This window comes from Salvelinus fontinalis, chromosome 20, assembly GCF_029448725.1.
Source record: "Salvelinus fontinalis isolate EN_2023a chromosome 20, ASM2944872v1, whole genome shotgun sequence".
NCBI classification, from domain to species: Eukaryota; Metazoa; Chordata; class Actinopteri; order Salmoniformes; family Salmonidae; genus Salvelinus; species Salvelinus fontinalis.
In genome coordinates, this window is record NC_074684.1 from 10,056,851 (window position 1) to 10,077,131 (window position 20,281).

General features: G+C 44.8%; 1 protein-coding gene across 5 annotated transcripts in view; it reads right to left on the reverse strand.

Annotated features, from left to right (window-relative positions):
* The window catches only part of LOC129817263 (disks large-associated protein 2-like), a 183,975-nt gene that overhangs the window by 94,872 nt on the left and 68,822 nt on the right, over positions 1–20,281 (reverse strand). For all 5 annotated transcript variants that reach the window (XM_055872327.1, XM_055872330.1, XM_055872332.1 and 2 more), the window contains exon 2: positions 5,436–6,646. In XM_055872327.1, coding sequence (XP_055728302.1) covers positions 5,436–6,569 — 1,134 coding nt within the window. In that variant the 5' untranslated portion in view covers positions 6,570–6,646. The remainder of the gene's footprint in view (positions 1–5,435; positions 6,647–20,281) is intronic.

Here is a 20,281-nt window from a genome sequence, read left to right on the forward strand (position 1 = left end):
CTACCAGGCTTAGTTCAACGTATATAAAGCAACCTGCATGTAAACACCTCCGGTCCTACAGGACTTTATTTATGTGTTAGAAATTAAATTAGCTGACTTTGCAAGACTATAATTTGGGATGTGGTGGTAAAACAAATGTGACTAGGCGCTTTTCACAAAATAAAAGGACAAGTACAGTAAACACTGTTTGTAGTGTTTACACTGTTTTTAGTGTTTACCCTCCACTATATTCCTGATTATCGTAGAATACAGTAACATGGCTCAGAAGATTGTTAGTGTTTAACAAAGCAAAGAGCTGTATTGAACAATAACATCTATCTCGACTTCCATTCAAGTGTACTGTACACAGCTCCCAGACACTATATTATGACAAGGCAGTGTTAGACATTTTTGTAATTCAGTGTTGTTGCAATTCAGTGTTGTTGCAATTCAGTTGAAAGCCACATACCTTTAAATGTGTCAGTAGGTTAACAACAGTCAGATACCCCAAATCTGTCAAACATGGAAATTACATAATTTATTGCCACTGTGTGTAATATCATGTAACTCTATTTTACTTTCTATATACACTACATTTACATAAAAGTATAAGGACATCCCCTTCAAATTAGTGGATTCGGCTATTTCAGCCACACCCATTGCTGACAGGTGTATAAAATCGAGCACACAACCATGCAATCTCCATAGACACACATTGGCAGTAAAATGGCCTTACTGAAGAGCTCAGTGACTTTCAACGTGGCACTGTCATAGGATGACACCTTTCCAACAAGTAAAATATCTGCCCTGCTAGAGCTGCCCCGGTCAACTGTAAGTGCTGTTATTGTGAAGTGGAAATGTCAAGGAGAAAAAACAACGGTTCAGGCCCGAAGTGGTAGGCCCCACAAGCTCACAGAACAGGACCGCCGAGTGCTGAAGTGCGTAGCTTGTAAAAATTGTTTGTCCTCGGTTGAAACACTCACTACCGAGTTCCAAATTGCCTCTGGAAGCAATGTCAGCACAAGAACTGCCGCACACAAGTCTAAGATCACCATGCGCAATGCCAAGTGTCGGCTGGAGTGGTGTAAAGCTTGCTGCCATTGGACACTGGAAATGCGTTCTCTGGAGTGATAAATCACGTTTCACCATCTGGCAGTTAAACGGACAAATCTGGGTTTGGCGGATTCAAAGAGAATGCTACCTGCCCGAATGCATAGTGCCAACTGTAAAGTTTGGTGAGGAGGAATAATGGTCTGAGGCTGTTTTTCATGGTTTAGGCTAGGCCCCTTAGTTCCAGTGAAGGAAAATCTCAACAATACAGCATACACATTATACACATTATAGACAATTCTGTGCTTCCGAACTTTGTGGCAACAGTTTGGGGAAGTCTCTTTCCTGTTTCAGCATGACAATGCCCCGCGCACAAAGCGAGATCCATACTGAAATGGTTTGTCGAGATTGGTGTGGAAGAACTTGACTGGCCTGCACAGTGCCCTGACCTCAACCTGATCGAACACCTTTGGGATGAATTAGAATGCCGACTGTGAGCCAGGTCTAATCGCCCAACATCAGTGCCTGACTTCAATAATGCTCTTGTGGCTGAAAGGAAGCAAGTCCCCATAGCAATGTTCCAACATCTAGTGGAAAGTCTTCCCAGAAGAGTGGAGGCTGTTATAGCATGCCATATTAATGCCCATGAGTTTGGAATGAGATGTTCAACGAGCAGGTGTCCACATACTTTTGAGCGTGTGTGTGTGTGTGTGTGTGTGTGTGTGTGTGTGTGTGTGTGTGTGTGTGTGTGTGTGTGTGTGTGTGTGTGTGTGTGTGTGTGTGTTTGTGTGTGTGTGTGTGTGTGTGTGTGTGTGTGTGTGTGTGTGTGTGTGTGTGTGCGCATGCATGTACATTGTGTGTGTGTGTTTGAAAAGGTGCATGGTGTCTGAAAAACAGCAGGAGGGGCCCACAAGATAGAAACCCTGTGGCAGGTTATCCAAGTCAGCTTCCATCCTGATTATTTACAGTGTCTTCCTCCATCATGAAATTGATTCCCTCAATTGATCGCTCTATCTAAATACACAATAGCTCTCCCAGGTAGCACACAATAGGGAATCACAGATAAAGGATATAGCCTCACACATAAAGGAGCTGGGATTTATCATTTGAGAATAGCAAAGGACAGGTTTGTTGAAGGAGTTTTTACTGACTGGGCTCCCTGATCGATGCATCCATCATTATGTTTTTCTCAGGAAGGCCTTTCTAAGAATCAATTAAATCAATGGTTGTTATTGTTTGTATTATACAGGTAACTGCTAAAATAAAGGAAACGTGAGAGATACAGAGTATACAGAAAGCAGGTGCTTCCACACAGGTGTGGTTCCTGAATGAATTAAGCATTTAACGTACCGTCATGCTTAGGGTCATGTTAAAAAATTCCCAGTTGTGGATTATTCTGGCTACCATGGCTAGAAGAAGCGATCTCAGTGACTTTCAAAGAGGGGTCTCAAAGGAGTATAGTTTGACCTTTTCACGAATGAGTTCCAAATATCTCTAACGGTCGCCCCAGCGTGAGTTTATTTATGCGGGTGATGTCAGAATGCACTCACTGTTCCAACATGTGATTGTTACGCAACAGGACAGTTAACCCGCTCTGTTTCAACTTGTCAATTTCAAATTATTTCCTAACAACAGATTGAACTGTGGTGTGTTCCTCCTTCTCATTAATTCACATTAGAAGTAGCCAAATTCACTGTTGCGGACAATTTATGTTTGACGCTTTACTAAGCCGGACAAACTTCTCTCTTTGAGGAGAGCCCAAGCTCTTCCCCGGTATTTCCATCAGATCAAGTATAAAGACATTCCTCATCTCTAGCCAGACCAAGCCTTGCACAAACTTTGTTCCCCCGGCACATTGTATAGGTGGCACTCGTATTGCCTTCATTGTTGTTTTCCTTACAAATAATAACTTTGGACATGTGTGCGTTCAAAGTTAGTGCCTTATTTTCTGTATATCGTCTTGTAATTTATTCTGTAGCATACCATATGTATGTATGGAGCAAAATGTATTTATTTACTGTTTCATTTAGGTTTTCAAGTACTGGTTACAAATCATGCATCCCAATTCTTGCATACATTGTAATGGACACATATGCTGTGTGTAAAAATACTTTTTTGAAGGTTGTACTGATTATGATGAGCTAATGCTAAGCTATTTGTGGTGTTATGTTGGTTGACATCATACAATGCACTCTTCTTGTCTTCTGGGTTCCCAGCTGTCTTGAATGCACTGACGTTGAAAGTCAGAGATTTCCGATTTCCCAGTTCCCAGTTGTTTTGAACACGACCTCAGATTGTAACTTTGGTACCTCAGGGTTGCCACCTCAGACCCCCCTTTCCAGTTTTTATTTATTTATTTAGCGTATAAACCTCTCCCGTGTTTGCCACAGATTTATTGAGAAATCCCCCATCATAGTAACATTTCCTGGATCATAACCCCCCACGATATCTTCCCCCATTTCTACACCTGATGGGCTTGAAAACCCACTACAAATTAAATGAACCCCCCCACAAACCCTCCTAAAATGGTTTCATCCATGCTTAGCTTTCACAGTATGGTTAGGCTAGGCCATAGACTTGTATTTGGTGTGATGATCAAAAATTGTAAATTACTTGTCAAATCATGTGCTCCGGTTCTTGTATACACTGTAACACTTGGACTCCCGAGTGGTGCAGCGGTCTAAGGCACTGCATCTCAGTGCTAGAGGTGTCACTACAGATACCCTGGTTCAAATCCAGGCTGTATCGCAACCGGCCGTGATTGGGTGTCCCATCCAGGCGGTGCACATTTGGCCATTGGCCCAGCGTCAACCGGTTTTGACCGGTGTAGGCCGTCATTGTAAATAAGAATTTGTTCTTAACTGACTTGCCTATTTAAATAAAAAGCAATTACATTGAAGATTTGTAATAGGCTGAAAAGTGGCTAAACTATGTTTTTTTTTCAGGCAATGGGCGCAGCCATCTTTGACTTTGTTTATTTGTGTTTTTTAGTGAATGGCCTTCTGGGATTAAGGAGTTTTTGCTTGTCAAACAAACAAACATGGCTGACATCATAAAGAATATAGCTGCTGTTAGCTTTGCTGACACGCAACTATTTTCTAAACAATATTACGTTTCTCCCTTGTGCTCACCAGAGATGTGGTACATTTCTAGCTGTTTGGTCGCTAACTTCTGGTTTGTTTTTTTGTCAGCACAACCTGTTATTTAGACTAGTTTATGGAATGAATTAAGCTGTGGATGTGTTCAGTGGGATGCTTGGGTGATGAAGTTCACATTTATGTTTTACAATAAAAGGTGAAATTGAGGAATAAAGTTGTGAAGACCTTTATTTCCCATCAGCACAAATGTTGTTTAGATGCTTTTCAGTCAACAATGCTGTTTAAACGCGTTTGTCGTCTTACGTTCTGTTGCTACTGTTTCAACCACATATTTGCGATGATACGCTAGAGCGACCACTCAACAATGATCACAAATATGTGGGGGGGGGGGGGGTCAGTCACCAGATCTCAACCCAATTGAACACATGGGAGATTCTGGAGCGGTGCCTGAGACAGCGTTTTATACCACCATCAACAAAACACCAAATTATTGAATTTCTCATGGATAAAGGGTGTCTCATCCACCCAATAGATATTTGTGCATCCGTAACTTTCTCAATTCATTATTCACGATTCATTCAGGATTCTCTGTAATCTTGGTAGCATCCACATACATTTTATGTAAAAGTGTTTAGAAACCTATTCAATTCGTATTATTCAATAAAGGTGTCTCCAAAATGACACAATGCATTATTTACCATGAATTTCTATTGGGCACAAGATAATCTGAAACACATCCAAAAGAAACAAGCTTGATGTAGTCATTGCGCGCTACGAATAAGGGACCAAATACTTAACTTTTTACTACTTTAATACACATGTGAATTTGTCCAAATACTTTTGGTCCCCTAAAATGGACTACAGTACGTACAAAAAGTTCTGTAATATCTAAATGGTTCACCCAATATGGTTTCATCCATGTTTAGCTTTCACACTATGGTTAGGCTAGGCCGTAGGCCGTAGACTTGTATTTGGTGTGATGATCTGCGAGGTCGTAACACAAATACCCTCAAACTAAAGCTGGCAGTCTGCACTTTAACCTCATAGTAATCCAATCCAAAGAGTTTGAGTACAGAGCCAAAACAACAATAAAATTGTCACTGTCCCAATACATTTAGAGCTCCCTGTATGTGAGATTGAAGCATTTCTCATCAATATGAGAGAATCAAATTAGGCCTACCTATGTAATGCTAAACAGTATTCCACATAACACAAAAGTTACTGTAAGCTTTGTGCAATGTTCAGAGTAACATCTACATTATGGTGGCGCACACACACACAAACCACAGAACACAGACCACCACTGACCTGTAGGTAGTGACAGGCCCGTAGCGAGGGCTTGAGGTCTGTGTGCATCATGGGTTTCTCGAGGTTGAGGGAAGACTTCCTGTAGGCCTCCTTGGCCTGGCTGACGGTCAGCGTGGACCAGGAGCTCCTCTTCATAAACTTCCCCTCCGGAGTCATGGCCATGCTCTCACATGCTGCGCACTTAACATCGTTGTTGCTCTTGGAGGTCTTGAGGGACAGGTCCCCAAAGTGACTGTGGTGCATGGAGTCCGGGTAGCAGTGGGCGGCATGGGCATGGTCGCCATGGTGACGGCTCATGACGCTGGGCGTGCGATAGGTGCTGTCGCTGTCCAGGTTGTCGTCGGAACTCCAGAAGCCACCCGCTCCCCCCGAGCGGTGCGTCTTGCGCTCTTTGCTCTTACTTCGCTTGCTGCCATGCTTGGAGCCTCCATGGTGGCTGTGTTGGGAGCCGCCGTGGTGTCCCCCTCCTCCACCGTCACCTTTGGTTCCATTCATCTTGGACGAGCCCTCCAGAGAGTGGGACTTGGTGAAGAGCTTCTGGACGGAGTGGACAAGGTGGCGGATGCGTCCGGGGCTCTCGCTGCGTTGCTCCGTGGTGGTGGTGGTGGACGTCCTCTGGTACTGCAGTGTGTGGAAGCCGTCACGGTGCAGAGGCAGCTGCTTCTCAAACTGGTCAAGCAGGTTTGCTGGGATGCGGTTGCTCTTGCCGCTGCCCTGGTACTGCAAAGCTGAAGCGGTGGGGGCAGCAGCAGCATGGGAGGTGGCGGAGGCGGTGATGGCGGCGCAGTCGTCCCGCGTGGCCGAGTCATAGTACTGTGAGCTGTAGTGCATTCTGGGGAAGGTGCTGCTGGAGATGTGGTCAATGGGGGCGCCGCCACCAACACCCGACGAGGGTGCCATGATGACGGGGGACATCATCATGCAGTCAGAGTGGATGGAGCTGCGCGGTGAGTAGCGGTGGTGGTAGTCCATTGGGCAGCTCTCGGTGGGGCTGAGCAGGTAGGAAGAGTGGCGCGACTCAGAGGCTCCGCCATGGTGGCCCATGCCATGGAAGTCTTGAGGATGGTCAAACTGGTCTAGCCCATGGGGCGAGGGGATCTGGTGCTGGGAGCGGCCACCCGATAAGCCCTTCATGTTCCTGGCTGGGGGGACAGGGAGGCGTCTGTCTTCATCGAAGTGTCAAGACGGGGACCAAGGGGAATACTGCTGGTCTGTCAGAGATACACAGAGGGAGAGGAATAAGATTAATGCTCAGACTGGTGTAAATGCATTCAGTGACCTTACGTAAGTACAGCAAGTGATCGCTCAAAATCTTCATTAAGACAAGAGCTGCTGTTTCAGCTGCTTTCAAAAACAGCAGCAAGGCAGCTGGCAAATTGTTCCTTTAAATTCTCATGAAATCGAATAAAGATTTTGATAATTTACTTTGGGCTGTGATATGCAGGTTTTTAGCTCCACCCATGTATTTGATTGATTAATTAAGGTCACTAATTAGTAAGGAAATATTGTTTTTATCTATATTTTTCATTGCTGTCTATTTACCACCAGAAACAACGCTGGCACTAAGACCACACTCAACTAGCAGTACAGGGCCTTAAAGCAAACAAGAAGATGTTCATCCAGAAGCGGTACTTCTAGTGGCCAGTGAATTTAATGCAGGAAAACTGAAATCTGTCTTACTTTATTTCTACCAGCATGTCGTCTGTCCATAACTCTATCCTCCTGATTCCTGCTTACAAGCAAAAACTCAAACAGGAAGTACCAGTGATGTGATCAATACAGAAGTGGTCCGATGAAGTGGATGATGAGCTACAAGGCTTTTGATGGCATTGAGGAATTTACTACATCAGTCACCGGCTACATAAATAAGTGTTTCGATGACATTGTCCCCATAGTGATCGTACATACATATCCCAACCCAACAGGCAACATCTGCACTGAGCTAAAGGTTAGAATTGCTGCTTTCAAGGAGCGGGACACTAAACCAGACGCTTATAAGAAATCCTGCTACGCCCTCCAACAAAACATCAAACAGGCAAAGTATCAATACAGGACTAAGATCAAATCCTACTACACCCTCTCTGATGCTCGTCGGTGTGGCAGGGCTTGCAAACTATCACAGACTACAAACGGAAACCCAGCCACGAGCTGCCCAGTGACAAGCCTACCAGATGAGCTAAATGCCATCGATGCTTTGAGGCAAGCAACACTGAACGATGCACGAGAGCACCAGTTGTTCCGGACGACTGTGTTATCATGCTCTCCATAGCCAATGTGAGTAATAATTTTAAAGAGGTTAAAATTCAGAACGTTGCAAGGCCAGACGAATTACCAGGACGCGCACTAACAGCATGCGCTGACCAGCTGGCATGTTTGTCTTCACTGACATTTTCAACTCCTCCCTGACCCAGTCTGTAATACCTATATGTTTCAAGCAGACCAGCATAGTCCCTCTACCAAAAACGCCAAGGTAACTAGTCTAAATGACTATTTCCCAGTAGCACTAGCATCTGTAGCTATGACATGCATTCAAATCAAATCACATTTTATTGGTCACATGCACATGGTTAGCAGATGTTAATACGAGTGTAGAGAAATGCTTGTGCTTCTAGTTTCGACAGTGCAGTAATGTCTACCAAGTAATCTAACAATTCCACAATAACCACATTATACACACAAATGTAAAGGTATGGAATAAGAATATGTACATATAAGTATATGGATGAGCGGCATAGGCAAGATGCAATAAAATACAGTATATACATATGAAATGAGTAATGTAAGACATGTAAACATTATTAAAGTGGCATTATTTTTGAAAGGCTGGTCATGACTCACATCAACACCATCATCCCTGACACCCTGGACCCACTCCAATTTGCATACCACCCCAATAGATCCACAGATGTCGCAATCTCTATTGCACTCCATGCTGCCCTTTCCGACTTAAGACAGAAATAACACCTACGTGAGAATGCTGTTCACTGACTACGGCATTCAACACCATAGTGCCATCCAAGTTCATCACTAAGCTAAGGACCCTGGGACTGAACATCTCCCTCTGCAACTGGATCCTGGACTTCCTGATGGGACGCCCCCAGGTGGTGAGGGTAAGCAACAACACTTCCGCTACGGTCACCCTCAAAACGGTGGCCCCTCAGGGCTGCGTGCTTAGTCTCCTCCTGTACTCCCTGTTAACCCACAACTGCTTGGCCGCGCACGACTCCAACACCATCATTAAGCTTGCCAACGACACGACGATGGTAGGCCTGATCACCGACGGTGATGATACAGCCTATAGGGAGGAGGTCAGAGACCTGTCAGTGAGGTGTCAGGACAACAACCTCTCCCTCATCAGCAAGACAAAGGAGCTGATCGTGGACTACAGGAAATGGACGGGCCACCCCCCCAGGTGGTGAGGGTAGGTAGTAACACATCTGCCACACTGATCCTTAACACTGGAGCTCCACAGGGGTACGTGCTCAGTCCCCTCCTGTACTCCCTGTTCACCCACGACTGCATGGCCAGGCACGACTCCAACACCATCATTAAGTTTGCAGACGACACAACAGTGGTAGGCCTGATCACCGACAACAACGAGACAGCCTATAGGGAGGAGGTCAAAGACCTGGCCGTGTGGTGCCAGAATAACAACCTATCCCTCAACGTAACCAAGACTAAGGAGATGATTGTGGACTACAGGAAAAGGAGGACCAAGCACACCCCCATTCTCATCGACGGGGCTGTAGTGGAGCAGGTTGAGAGCTTCAAGTTCCTTGGTGTCCACATCAACAACAAACTAGAATGGTCCAAACACACCAAGACAGCCGTGAAATGGGCACGACAAAGCCTATTCCCCCTCAGGAAAAAAAAAAGATTTGGCATGGGTCCTGAAATCCTCAAAAGGTTCAACAGCTACACCATCGAGAGCATCCTGACTGGTTGCATCACTGCCTGGTACGGCAATTGGTCGGCCTCTGACCACAAAGCACTACAGAGGGTAGTGCATACGGCCCAGTACATCACTGGGGCTAAGCTGTCTGCCATCCAGGACCTCTACACCAGGCGGTGTCAGAGGAAGGCCCTAAAAATTGTCAAAGACCCCATCCACCCCAGTCATAGACTGTTCTTTCTACTACCGCATGGCAAGCGGTACCCGGAGTGCCAAATCTAGGACAAAAAGGCTTCTCAACAGTTTTTACCCGCAAGCCATAAGACTCCTGAACAGGTAATCAAATGGGTACTCAGACTGTTGTATTTGGCGCATGTGACAAATAAACGTTGATTTGATTTGACCAACTGACCATTGACCAATTTTGCACAAACTTTAACTCATCATATATGCTGTTGCTACTGTTTACTATCTGTCACATTATTCCTAGTTATATGTACATATAGTATCTACAGTTGAAGTCGAAAGTTTACATACACCTTAGTCAAATACATTTAAAATCAGTTTTTCACAATTCCTGACATTTAATCCGAGTAAAAATTCCCTGTGTCAGGTCAGTTAGGATCACTACTTTATTTTAAGAATATGAAATGTCAGAATAATAGTAGAGAGAATTATTTACTTCAGATTTTATTTCGTTCATCACATTCCCAGTGGGTCAGAAGTTTACATACACTCAATTAGTATTTGGTAGCATTGCCTTTAAATTGTTTAACTTGGGTCAAACGTTTCTGGTAGCCTTCCACAAGCTTCCCACAATAAGTTGGGTGAATTTTGGCCCATTCCTCCTGACAGAGCTGGTGTAACTGCGTCAGGTTTGTAAGCCTCCTTGCTCGCACACGCTTTTTCAGTTCAGCCCACACATTTTCTATAGGATTGAGGTCAGGGCTCTGTGATGGCCACTCCAATATCTTGACTTTGTTGTCCTTAAGCCATTTTGCCACAACTTTGGAAGTATGCTTCGGGTCATTGTCCATTTGGAAGACCCATTTGCGACCAAAGCTTTAACTTCCTGATTGATGTCTTGAGATGTTGCTTCAATATATCCACATAATTTTCCTGCCTCTTGATGCCATCTATTTTTTTGAAGTGCACCAGTCCCTCCTGCAGCAAAGCACCCCCACAACATGATGCTGCCACCCCTGTGCTTCACGGTTGGGATGGTGTTCTTCGGCTTGCAAGCGTCTCCCTTTTTCCTCCAAACATAATGATGGTCATTATGGCCAAACAATTCTATTTTTATTTCATCAGACCAAAGGACATTTATCCAAAAAGGACGATCTTTGCCCCATGTGCAGTTACAACCTGTAGTCTGGCTTTTTTATGGTGGTTTTGGAGCAGTGGCTTCTTCCTTGCTGAGCGGCCTTTCAGGTTATGTTGATATAGGACTCGTTTTACTGTGGATATAGACACTTTTGTACCTGTTTCCTCCAGCATCTTCACAAGGTCCTTTGCTGTTGTTCTGGGATTGATTTGCACTATTTGCACCAAAGTACTTTCATCTCTAGGAGACAGAACGCGTATCCTTCCTGAGCAGTATGACGGCTGTGTGGTCCCATGGTGTTTATACTTGCGTACTATTGTTTGTACAGATGAACGTGGTACCTTCAGCCGTTTGGATATTGCTCCAATGAATGAACAAGACTTGTGGAGGCCCAACTTTTTTTTTCTGAGGTCTTGGCTGATTTCTGTAGATTTCCCATGATGTCAAGCGAAGAGGCACTGAGTTTGAAGGTAGGCGTTGAAATAGATCCACAGGTACAGGTCCAATTGACTCAAATTATGTCAATTAGCCTTTCAGAAGCTTCTAAAGCCATGACACCATTTTCTGGAATTTTCCAAGCTGTTTAAAGACACAGTCAACTTAGTGTATGTAAACGTCTGACCCACTGGAATTGTGATACTGTCACGTTCCTGACCTATTTATGTTAGTTTTTGTGTGTTAGTTGGTCAGGACGTGAGGTTGGGTGGGCATTCTATGTTATCTGTTTCTATGTTGGTTTCGGTTTGCCTGGTATGGCTCTTGATTAGAGGCAGGTGGTTTGCGTTTGCCTCTAATTAAGAGTCATATTTAGGTAGGGCATTCTCACTGTTTGTTTGTGGGTGATTGTCTCCTGTGTCTGTGTTATGTCTTACACCATACGGGATTGTTTCGGTTGTTCGTTTCGTTTCGGTTTATGTAGTCTGTTCCTGTGTCAGCGTGCTTCGTGTATATGTAAGTTCGTTTGTTCAGGTCTGTCTACATCGTTTTGTTATTTTGTAAGTTTGTTAAAGTGTTTGTTTTTTCGTATTGCCATCATCATTCAGTTTTCGTTGTTATAAATAAAAGATGGCTTATTTCCCTGACTCCGCATTTTGGTTAGAAGATCCTTCTCTCCTCACCTCATCTGAGGATGAGGAAAGCGAAAGCTATAACAGAATCACCCACCAACAAAATGTGACCAAGCGGTATGGGAAAAATAAACGGAGTAAGGGACAGAAGAAGGAGCAATGGACATGGGACGATGTTCTGGATGGAAAGGGTGTCTACACATGGGAGGAGATCCTAGCTGGTAGAGATCGCCTCCCATGGGAACAGCTGGAGGCACTGAGGAGAGCGGAGGCTACCGGAGAGAGGAACCGGAGCTATGAGGGAACGCGTCTGGCACGGAAGCCAAAAAAGCCCGTGAGTAATTCCCAAAAATTTCTTGGGGGGGGGCTAGGAGATAGTGGGCCAAGGGCAGGTAGGAGACCTGCGCCCACTTCCCAGGCTTACCGTGGAGAGCGGGAGTACGGGCAGGCGCCGTGTTACGCAGTAGAGCGCACGGTGTCTCCTGTACGAGTGCATAGCCCAGTGCGGGTTATTCCACCTCCCCGCACTGGTAGGGCTAGATTGAGTATTGAGCCAGGTGTCATGAGGCCGGCTCAACGTGTCTGGTCTCCAGTGCGTCTCCTCGGGCCGGCATACATGGCACCGGCCTTACGCATGGTTTCTCCGGTTCGCCTACATAGGCCGGTGCGGGTTATTCCACCTCCCCGCACTGGTCGGGCAACCGGGAGCATTCAACCAGGTAAGGTTGGGCAGGTTCAATGCTCAAGAGTGCCAGTACGCCTCCACGGTCCGGTATTTCCGGCACCACCTCCCCGCCCCAGCCTAGTACCTACAGTGTATACACTACGCACTAGGCTACCAGTGCGTATCCTGAGCCCTGTTCCTCCTCCACGCACTCTCCCTGTAGTGCGTGTATCTAGCCCGGTGCCTCCAGTTCCGGCCCCACGCACTAAGCTACCAGTGCGTCTCCAGAGCCCTATACACACTGTATATTCTCCCCCTACTAATCCTGATGTGCTTGTCCTCAGCCCGGCGTCACCAGTGCCGGTACTACGCATCAGGGATAGAGTAGGCTTTGAGAATACAGTGTGCCCTGTTCCTGCTCCCCGCACTAGTAGGAAGGTGCTTGTCATTAGCACGGTGCCTCCAGTTCCGGCACCACGCACCAGGTCTACAGTGCGCCATATCCGGCCAGAGCCATCCGTCTCCCCAGCGCCATCTGAGCCATCCGTCTCCCCAGCGCCATCTGAGCCATCCGTCTCCCCAGCGCCGTCTGAGCCATCCGTCTGCCAGGAGCCTGCAAAGCCGCCCGTCTGCCATGAGCCTGCAAAGCCGCCCGTCTGCCATGAGCCTACAGAGCCGTCAGCCAGACAGGAGCCGCTAGAGCCGTCAGCCAGACAGGAGCCGCTAGAGCCGTCAGCCAGACAGGATCTGCCAGAGCCGCCAACCAGACAGGATCTGCCAGAGCCGCCAACCAGACAGGATCTGCCAGAGCCGCCAACCAGACAGGATCTGCCAGAGCCGCCAACCAGACAGGATCTGCCAGAGCCGCCAACCAGACAGGATCTGCCAGAGCCGCCAACCAGACAGGATCTGCCAGAGCCGCCAACCAGACAGGATCTGCCAGAGCCGCCAACCAGACAGGATCTGCCAGAGCCGCCAACCAGACAGGATCTGCCAGAGCCGTCAGAGCGCCATGAGCAGCCAGAGCCGTCAGAGCGCCATGAGCAGCCAGAGCCGTCAGAGCGCCATGAGCAGCCAGAGCCGTCAGAGCGCCATGAGCAGCCAGAGCCGTCAGAGCGCCATGAGCGTCGAGAGCCGTCAGAGCGCCATGAGCGTCGAGAGCCGTCAGCCTGCCATGAGCGTCGAGAGCCGTCAGCCTGCCATGAGCGTCGAGAGCCGTCAGCCTGCCATGAGCGTCGAGAGCCGTCAGCCTGCCATGAGCGTCGAGAGCCGTCAGCCAGCCATGAGCATCGAGAGTCGTCAGTCAGCCATGAGCTGCCCTTCAGCCTGAAAAGGCTAGATACCCAGAACTGCCCATCAGTCCAGAGCTGTCTCTCTGTCCGGAGCTGCCTTTCAGTCCGGAGTTGCCCCTCTATCCTGATCTCCCTCTCTATCTTTATCTACCTCTATAGTCTTATCTATCCCTCTGTCTTGGTTTATCTCTCTGTCCCGTTATTGTCATTATTAGATATGTTATTAGGAGGATTTTGTGGGGGAAGTAAGAGGGTGGACATTCTTGAAGGGAGGGGGCTAGGATGGATTATGGTGGGGTGGGAACCGCGCCCGGAGCCTGAGCCACCACCGTGGTTAGATGCCCACCCAGACCCTCCCCTAGACTTTGTGCTGGTGCGTCCGGAGTTCGCACCTTGTGGGGGGGGTACTGTCACGTTCCTGACCTATTTATGTTAGTTTTTGTGTGTTAGTTGGTCAGGACGTGAGGTTGGGTGGGCATTCTATGTTATCTGTTTCTATGTTGGTTTCGGTTTGCCTGGTATGGCTCTTGATTAGAGGCAGGTGGTTTGCGTTTGCCTCTAATTAAGAGTCATATTTAGGTAGGGCATTCTCACTGTTTGTTTGTGGGTGATTGTCTCCTGTGTCTGTGTTATGTCTTACACCATACGGGATTGTTTCGGTTGTTCGTTTCGTTTCGGTTTATGTAGTCTGTTCCTGTGTCAGCGTGCTTCGTGTATATGTAAGTTCGTTTGTTCAGGTCTGTCTACATCGTTTTGTTATTTTGTAAGTTTGTTAAAGTGTTTGTTTTTTCGTATTGCCATCATCATTCAGTTTTCGTTGTTATAAATAAAAGATGGCTTATTTCCCTGACTCCGCATTTTGGTTAGAAGATCCTTCTCTCCTCACCTCATCTGAGGATGAGGAAAGCGAAAGCTATAACAGATACAGTGAATTATAAGTGAAATAATCTGTCTGTCAACAATTGTTGTAAAAATGACTTGTGTCATACACAAAGTAGATGTCCTAACCGACTTTCCAAATCTATAGTTTATTAACAAGAAATTTGTGGAGTGGTTGAAAACAAGTTTTAATGACTCCAACCTAAATGTATGTAAACATCCGACATCAACTGTACCTCAATTACCTCGTACCCCTGCACATCAACTTGATACTGGTACCCCTTGTATATATAGTTATCAATACTCATTGTGTATTTATTATTACTTTTATTATTACGTGTTTAACACTTCTAATTTTTCTAAATGTTCTTTCTCTCTGCATTGTTGCTAAGGGCCGTCAGTAAGCATTTCGCTGTTAGTCCACAACTGTTTTCTTACAAAGCATGTGATGAATAACATTTGTTTTTATTCAGGTGTGCTAGCTCTGGAATGTATCAAATACATGGAGCGGTTGGGGGACCCCGAGGACAGGTTTGAAAACCTCTGATCTAAGGGATCCCCCTAACATTGCGCACCTGTGCATTATTTTACTGAACATATTCACCAAACGTGCACTCTCCACTACATGTTTCCACAATCCACATCCAGCAGCACACATTAAATCACGGTGCGCTGAAGGAGGGTCTAAACAGGTGTCAAACTCATTCCACGAAGGTCCGAGTGTCTGCAGGTTTTCGCTCCTCCCTTGTACTTGATTGATGAATTAAGGTCACTAATTAGTAAGGAACTGCCCACACCTGGTTGTCTAGGGCTTAATTGAAAGGAAAAAACAAAAACCTGCAGACACTAGGCCCTCCATGGAATGAGTTTGACACCCCTGGTCTAAAATCTCATGAGGAGAACATGGTGAGTGCAAGTTATGACCTATCAAATTGACAATAGTTCCACTCATATCTGAGGCTGACAAGAAGTAATTGAAGCTGTATAGGAACCTGCAGTGCCCCTCCCTCCTGTGTCAGGTCTATTTAAAACAGATGACAGGCTGTTCCGTCTCTGCCACCAGTGCAGCACAGCGCCGTGAAGACTGGTTGTGCCCGGCTGACAGGCTCAGGCTAATCATTCTCTAGGCTTTACGGGATCTGGAGAGGCCCACAGGAATGTTTTATCTCTTCTATTTCTCCTCTCATCTCCTCTCCCTTCCATAAGCCTTCTTAAGAGTCCTCCATAAACAAAACCATTGTACTCTACATCAGTTCCTGTTCCACTTCTGGTACTATACCTAGGAGCTTAGGACTAAAGACATCTTCCATTCTGACAGGTGAAAGCAGTTGCACTAGCAATACACTAACATGAGTAAGTGCTTGCAACATTTCATTTTGATACAAACTGTTTGCAACAATCCCTTATCACACACCCCCAAAAAATATTTGGGAATTTTCATTAACCAAATATTGTTAAACTGGCTGGGAAATTGCCAAGATGGTTGCACAAAAAGATTACCAATGATCATTCTGGATTGTCAGTTGAGCAAAATTACACACAATATTGAACAAGAACCCCAAACCAGATGATTAGGAGCATCGGAATTAACTTGTTAATTAATCCTTCTCCTGCTGCAGGAAACCCCTGTCATTAATACATCCACAGTCTTACATACTGTTTAGGGACTCTGATCCCTCCACACTGCATCAAAAGAGCCTGAAATAAAATGCACAGTTGTCATGGCAACCACTGCTGAAAACTGAAAAACATAATAGGATTTTCACATCTGTTCAGGAGGACCCTATCTTAAAAGAAAATTGTGCAATGTGATACATGTACACTACCATTCAAAAGTTTGGGGTCACTTAGAAATGACCTTGTTTTTGAAAGAAATGCAAAAAAAAAATTGGTCCATTAAAATAACATCAAATTGATTAGAAATGCAGCGTAAACATGTAATGTTGTAGATGACTGTTGTAGCTGGAAACGGCAGATTTGTTTATGGAATATCTACATAGGCGTACAGAGGCCCATTATCAGCAACCATCACTCCTGTGTTCCAATGGCACGTTGTGTTAGCTTATCCAAGTTTATCATTTTAAAAGGCTAATTGATCATTAGAAAAGCCTTTTGCAATTATGTTAGCACAGTTGAAAAGTGTTGTTCTGATTGAAGAAGCAATAAAACTGGCCTTCTTTAGACTAGTTGAGTATCTGGAGCTTCAGCATTCGTGGGTTCGATTACAGGCTCAAAATGGCCAGAAACAAAGACCTTTCTTTTGAAACTCGTTAGTCTATTCTTGTTCTGAGAAATGAAGGCTATTCCATGCGTGAAATTGCCAAGAAACTGAAGATCTCGCACAACGCTGTGTACTACTCCCTTCACAGAACAGCGCAAACTGTCTCTAACCAGAATAGAAAGAGGAGTGGGAGGCTTTTCTTTCAAAAACTCCTAACTAAGTGACCCCAAACCTTTCAACGGTAGTGTGTATGTACTTATACAGAATTGTCAGGGATGTGTACAGCATGTTGCAAAGATTCGTGGAAGTATTGCAGGGGGTCCACAATTATTATTTAAAAAAAAAAAAAAATCTGAATTTCGCAGGCTGAAACAAAATACCACTGTGGATAACGTTTGTATTTCTCTACGTCCAGTATAAAGGAACTTTAGCTTTAGCGCAATGACTGCAATGACTAACTAGCGTTAGCGCAATGACTGTAAGTCTACATGGACAGTTAGCATGCTAGCTGTTCCTGTTCATCCGAGTCTGGGGAAGTAGATAAATGGCTTAATTTGCAAAATCTCAAACTATGATTTTAATATGAAGGAAATTACAGTCATTGGAGCTAATTACAGTTTTTTTTCTGTATAGAAAATCCTTAGGTGGGTCATCTAAGGGGTAATTTTCAGGATAGAAAAACAGCTTCAACTTAAACGAACTCAAAACCAGTGGCCCCTTTACTGCCAGCAACTTGTAGGAGATGAAACTCTAACTTTGCTGGAGTATTGAAACACATCATCCTGAGATGTTAAGAAACATTACATCATGTGTTGTAACATCACTTAATCAAGCGTTGTGTAACACCTCGCCAGGGACTGGGAACACTACCGGAAGAGGTTGAAAACACTATTTTGGTGTTTCAAGTCTGTTTAGTGCAGAATTAAATCACTTCTGGAGTATTTTCATTGGTTTATGTATCTGATCATTGGCAGGCATTGTTGATCAGTGCTCAATCCACCAACAGTAACTAGAGGTTTTACAGCAAGCATAGCAGGATCCTATATCTCCCTCTACCATTAAAGTTGGAAATGGGAATGGGTCTTCTTATCATTGAACGCCATTTTGCCTGATAGTTTTGATAACCGTTCTTCATGATCCATTAGGCCAACACCTCATGGCACAACAAGCTGCTTAATACAAATATAGAAGTATACTTTTTTCTTCAAACATGCAATACAACATTGTGTAAAATAATCATAAAGTCGCCAAAAATGTAATTACCCACAATCCTCTAAAAATAGAGCCAAGTGGAAAGATAGGAAGTCCAAGGTGATTAAAACCAGACTTCTAATTAGTTGAATTTCGAAATTGTCTCTATCGTATTATATCCTCTTATAAAATATACTTAGGCCAACATTTTCAGAAACATATTAAATTGGATTTATTTAAATGAAATGAACAAATCATTCAAACGACTTACATTTTTATCAAGTACATGTTTAAAAAAAACTTTTACCACTTTTTCTCCCCAATTGGTAGTTACAGTCTTGTCCCATCGCTGCAACTCTGGTAAGGACCAGGGAGAGGGGAAGGTCGAGAAACATGTGTCCTTTGAAACACGACCGTGCCAAACCACAGTTGCTTCTTGACACACTGCTCGCTTAACCCGGAAGCCAGCCGCACTTCTGTGTCAGAGAAAACACTGTACAACTGGCGACCAGAGTCAGCTTGCAGGCGCCTGGCCTGCCACAAGGAGTCTTGAGAGTGCGATGGACAAGGACATCTCGGCTGGCCAAACACCCGGACCAATTGTGCGCCGTCTCACGGGATCCAACCCGGGTCTGTAGTGTCGCCTCAAGCACTGCGTTGTGGTGTCTTAGACCACTGCACCACTCGGGTGGCCCTTGTTGGTTGTTTTTTGAGTCAATTTCAATTCACCTGAGAATCCAATTTTTTGTGTGTGGTCGAGTGTGTAAAATTCCAATGAAATGTACCATCTTACTTCCCCAGAAGTCAGGGGTCTAATTCCCACTTCCACCTGTCCCACATTCACCCCTTCTCTGTCTCTTCCTGTTTCTAATCGGTCTAAATAAAGCAATTAAACAATTAACGTGGAATTCCACAAAACATATTCTTCATAGGCCCTTATCATCAATCAATATTTAGGCAACAAACCATTTGCATTTCTTAACCAATTGATTATATAAGATACATATAAGAGCCTTTTACATGCACTGAAACCCCCAAAAGAGTTTTCAAAACACCAATATTCAGATTGAAGAACCTCTTTGGGTGTTTCAGAGCACATTTATATTTTTTTTAAAGCACTTTCCGTGTATCAAAACACTTACATTTGGTATACATTCAAACACCCTCCAAACACCAGATCTCAGGTTAGATGCACTACTTGTCATGGTTTCTTTACACTATCATGGTGTATTTGAGTCTTTCTATTTTAACACTGCAGTCAGGGAGAATAGAACATTCCAAAGACTGGGCATTCAGGGCACATGTCCATTGATTGTATTATGTTTGAGCAGAGGAATACAGCATTAGCCATGTTAAAATGCATAGAATTGCTTTAACACTGCACAATTTACTCTCAGCTCCATGCCAAACTGTAGAATTGCTGGAGATGAGCTTCAAAATTGCAACATTTTCTCTACGCTGCCATGATACCTTTCTAGCTAATAGACCTTTCTAGCTAATAGACCTTTCTAGCTAATAGACACACAATTTACACTTTTTTTTTGCTAACATGTGATGGGGGTCCCTGGGTCGCAGGTTTAACTGGGTCCCATACAGAAACATTTGAAAACCCCTGCCTTAAGGGATTGTCACGCCCTGGCCTTAGTTATCTTTGTTTTCTTTATTATTTTAGGTCAGGGTGTGACATGAGGGATGTTTGTGTGTTTTTGTCTCGTATAGGGTGTTTGTATTGTATAGTTTTTTTTTTGTAGATTTCATGGGGTTGTGTTCAGTGTAGGTGTTTATGTATGTCTATGGTTGCCTGGATTGGTTCTCAATTAGAGACAGCTGTCATTAGTTGTCTCTGATTGAGAGCCATATTTAGGCAGCCATAGGCATTAGGTAGGTGGTGGGTAATTGTCTATGTGTAGTGTTTAGTGTCAGCATTATTTGTTTATATAGCTTCACGGTCGTTTGTTGTTTTGTTAGTTTGTAAAAGTGTTTGTTTCGTCTTCATTAAAAAGAGAAGATGTATCATTATCACGCTGCGCCTTGGTCCTCTCTTTCACCTAACAACGATCGTGACAGGGATAGACTTCTAACTTCACACACACATGCAGGCACACGCACACACACCTGTAGAACTCAACAGGTCCTCTGACAGACCATCATAGCAATCATGCCTGACCCTTACCTGCCTGGCTTGATCCCAGCCTGTCCATTCTCTGACCACCCGGTCCAGTCTCTGACCTTTCCCTACCCGGAGACCTGCTTCCCTGTGACTTCTCTACATGTGACCAACCTACTGACACCTCCACCTGTCACCTGCTGGCGCCT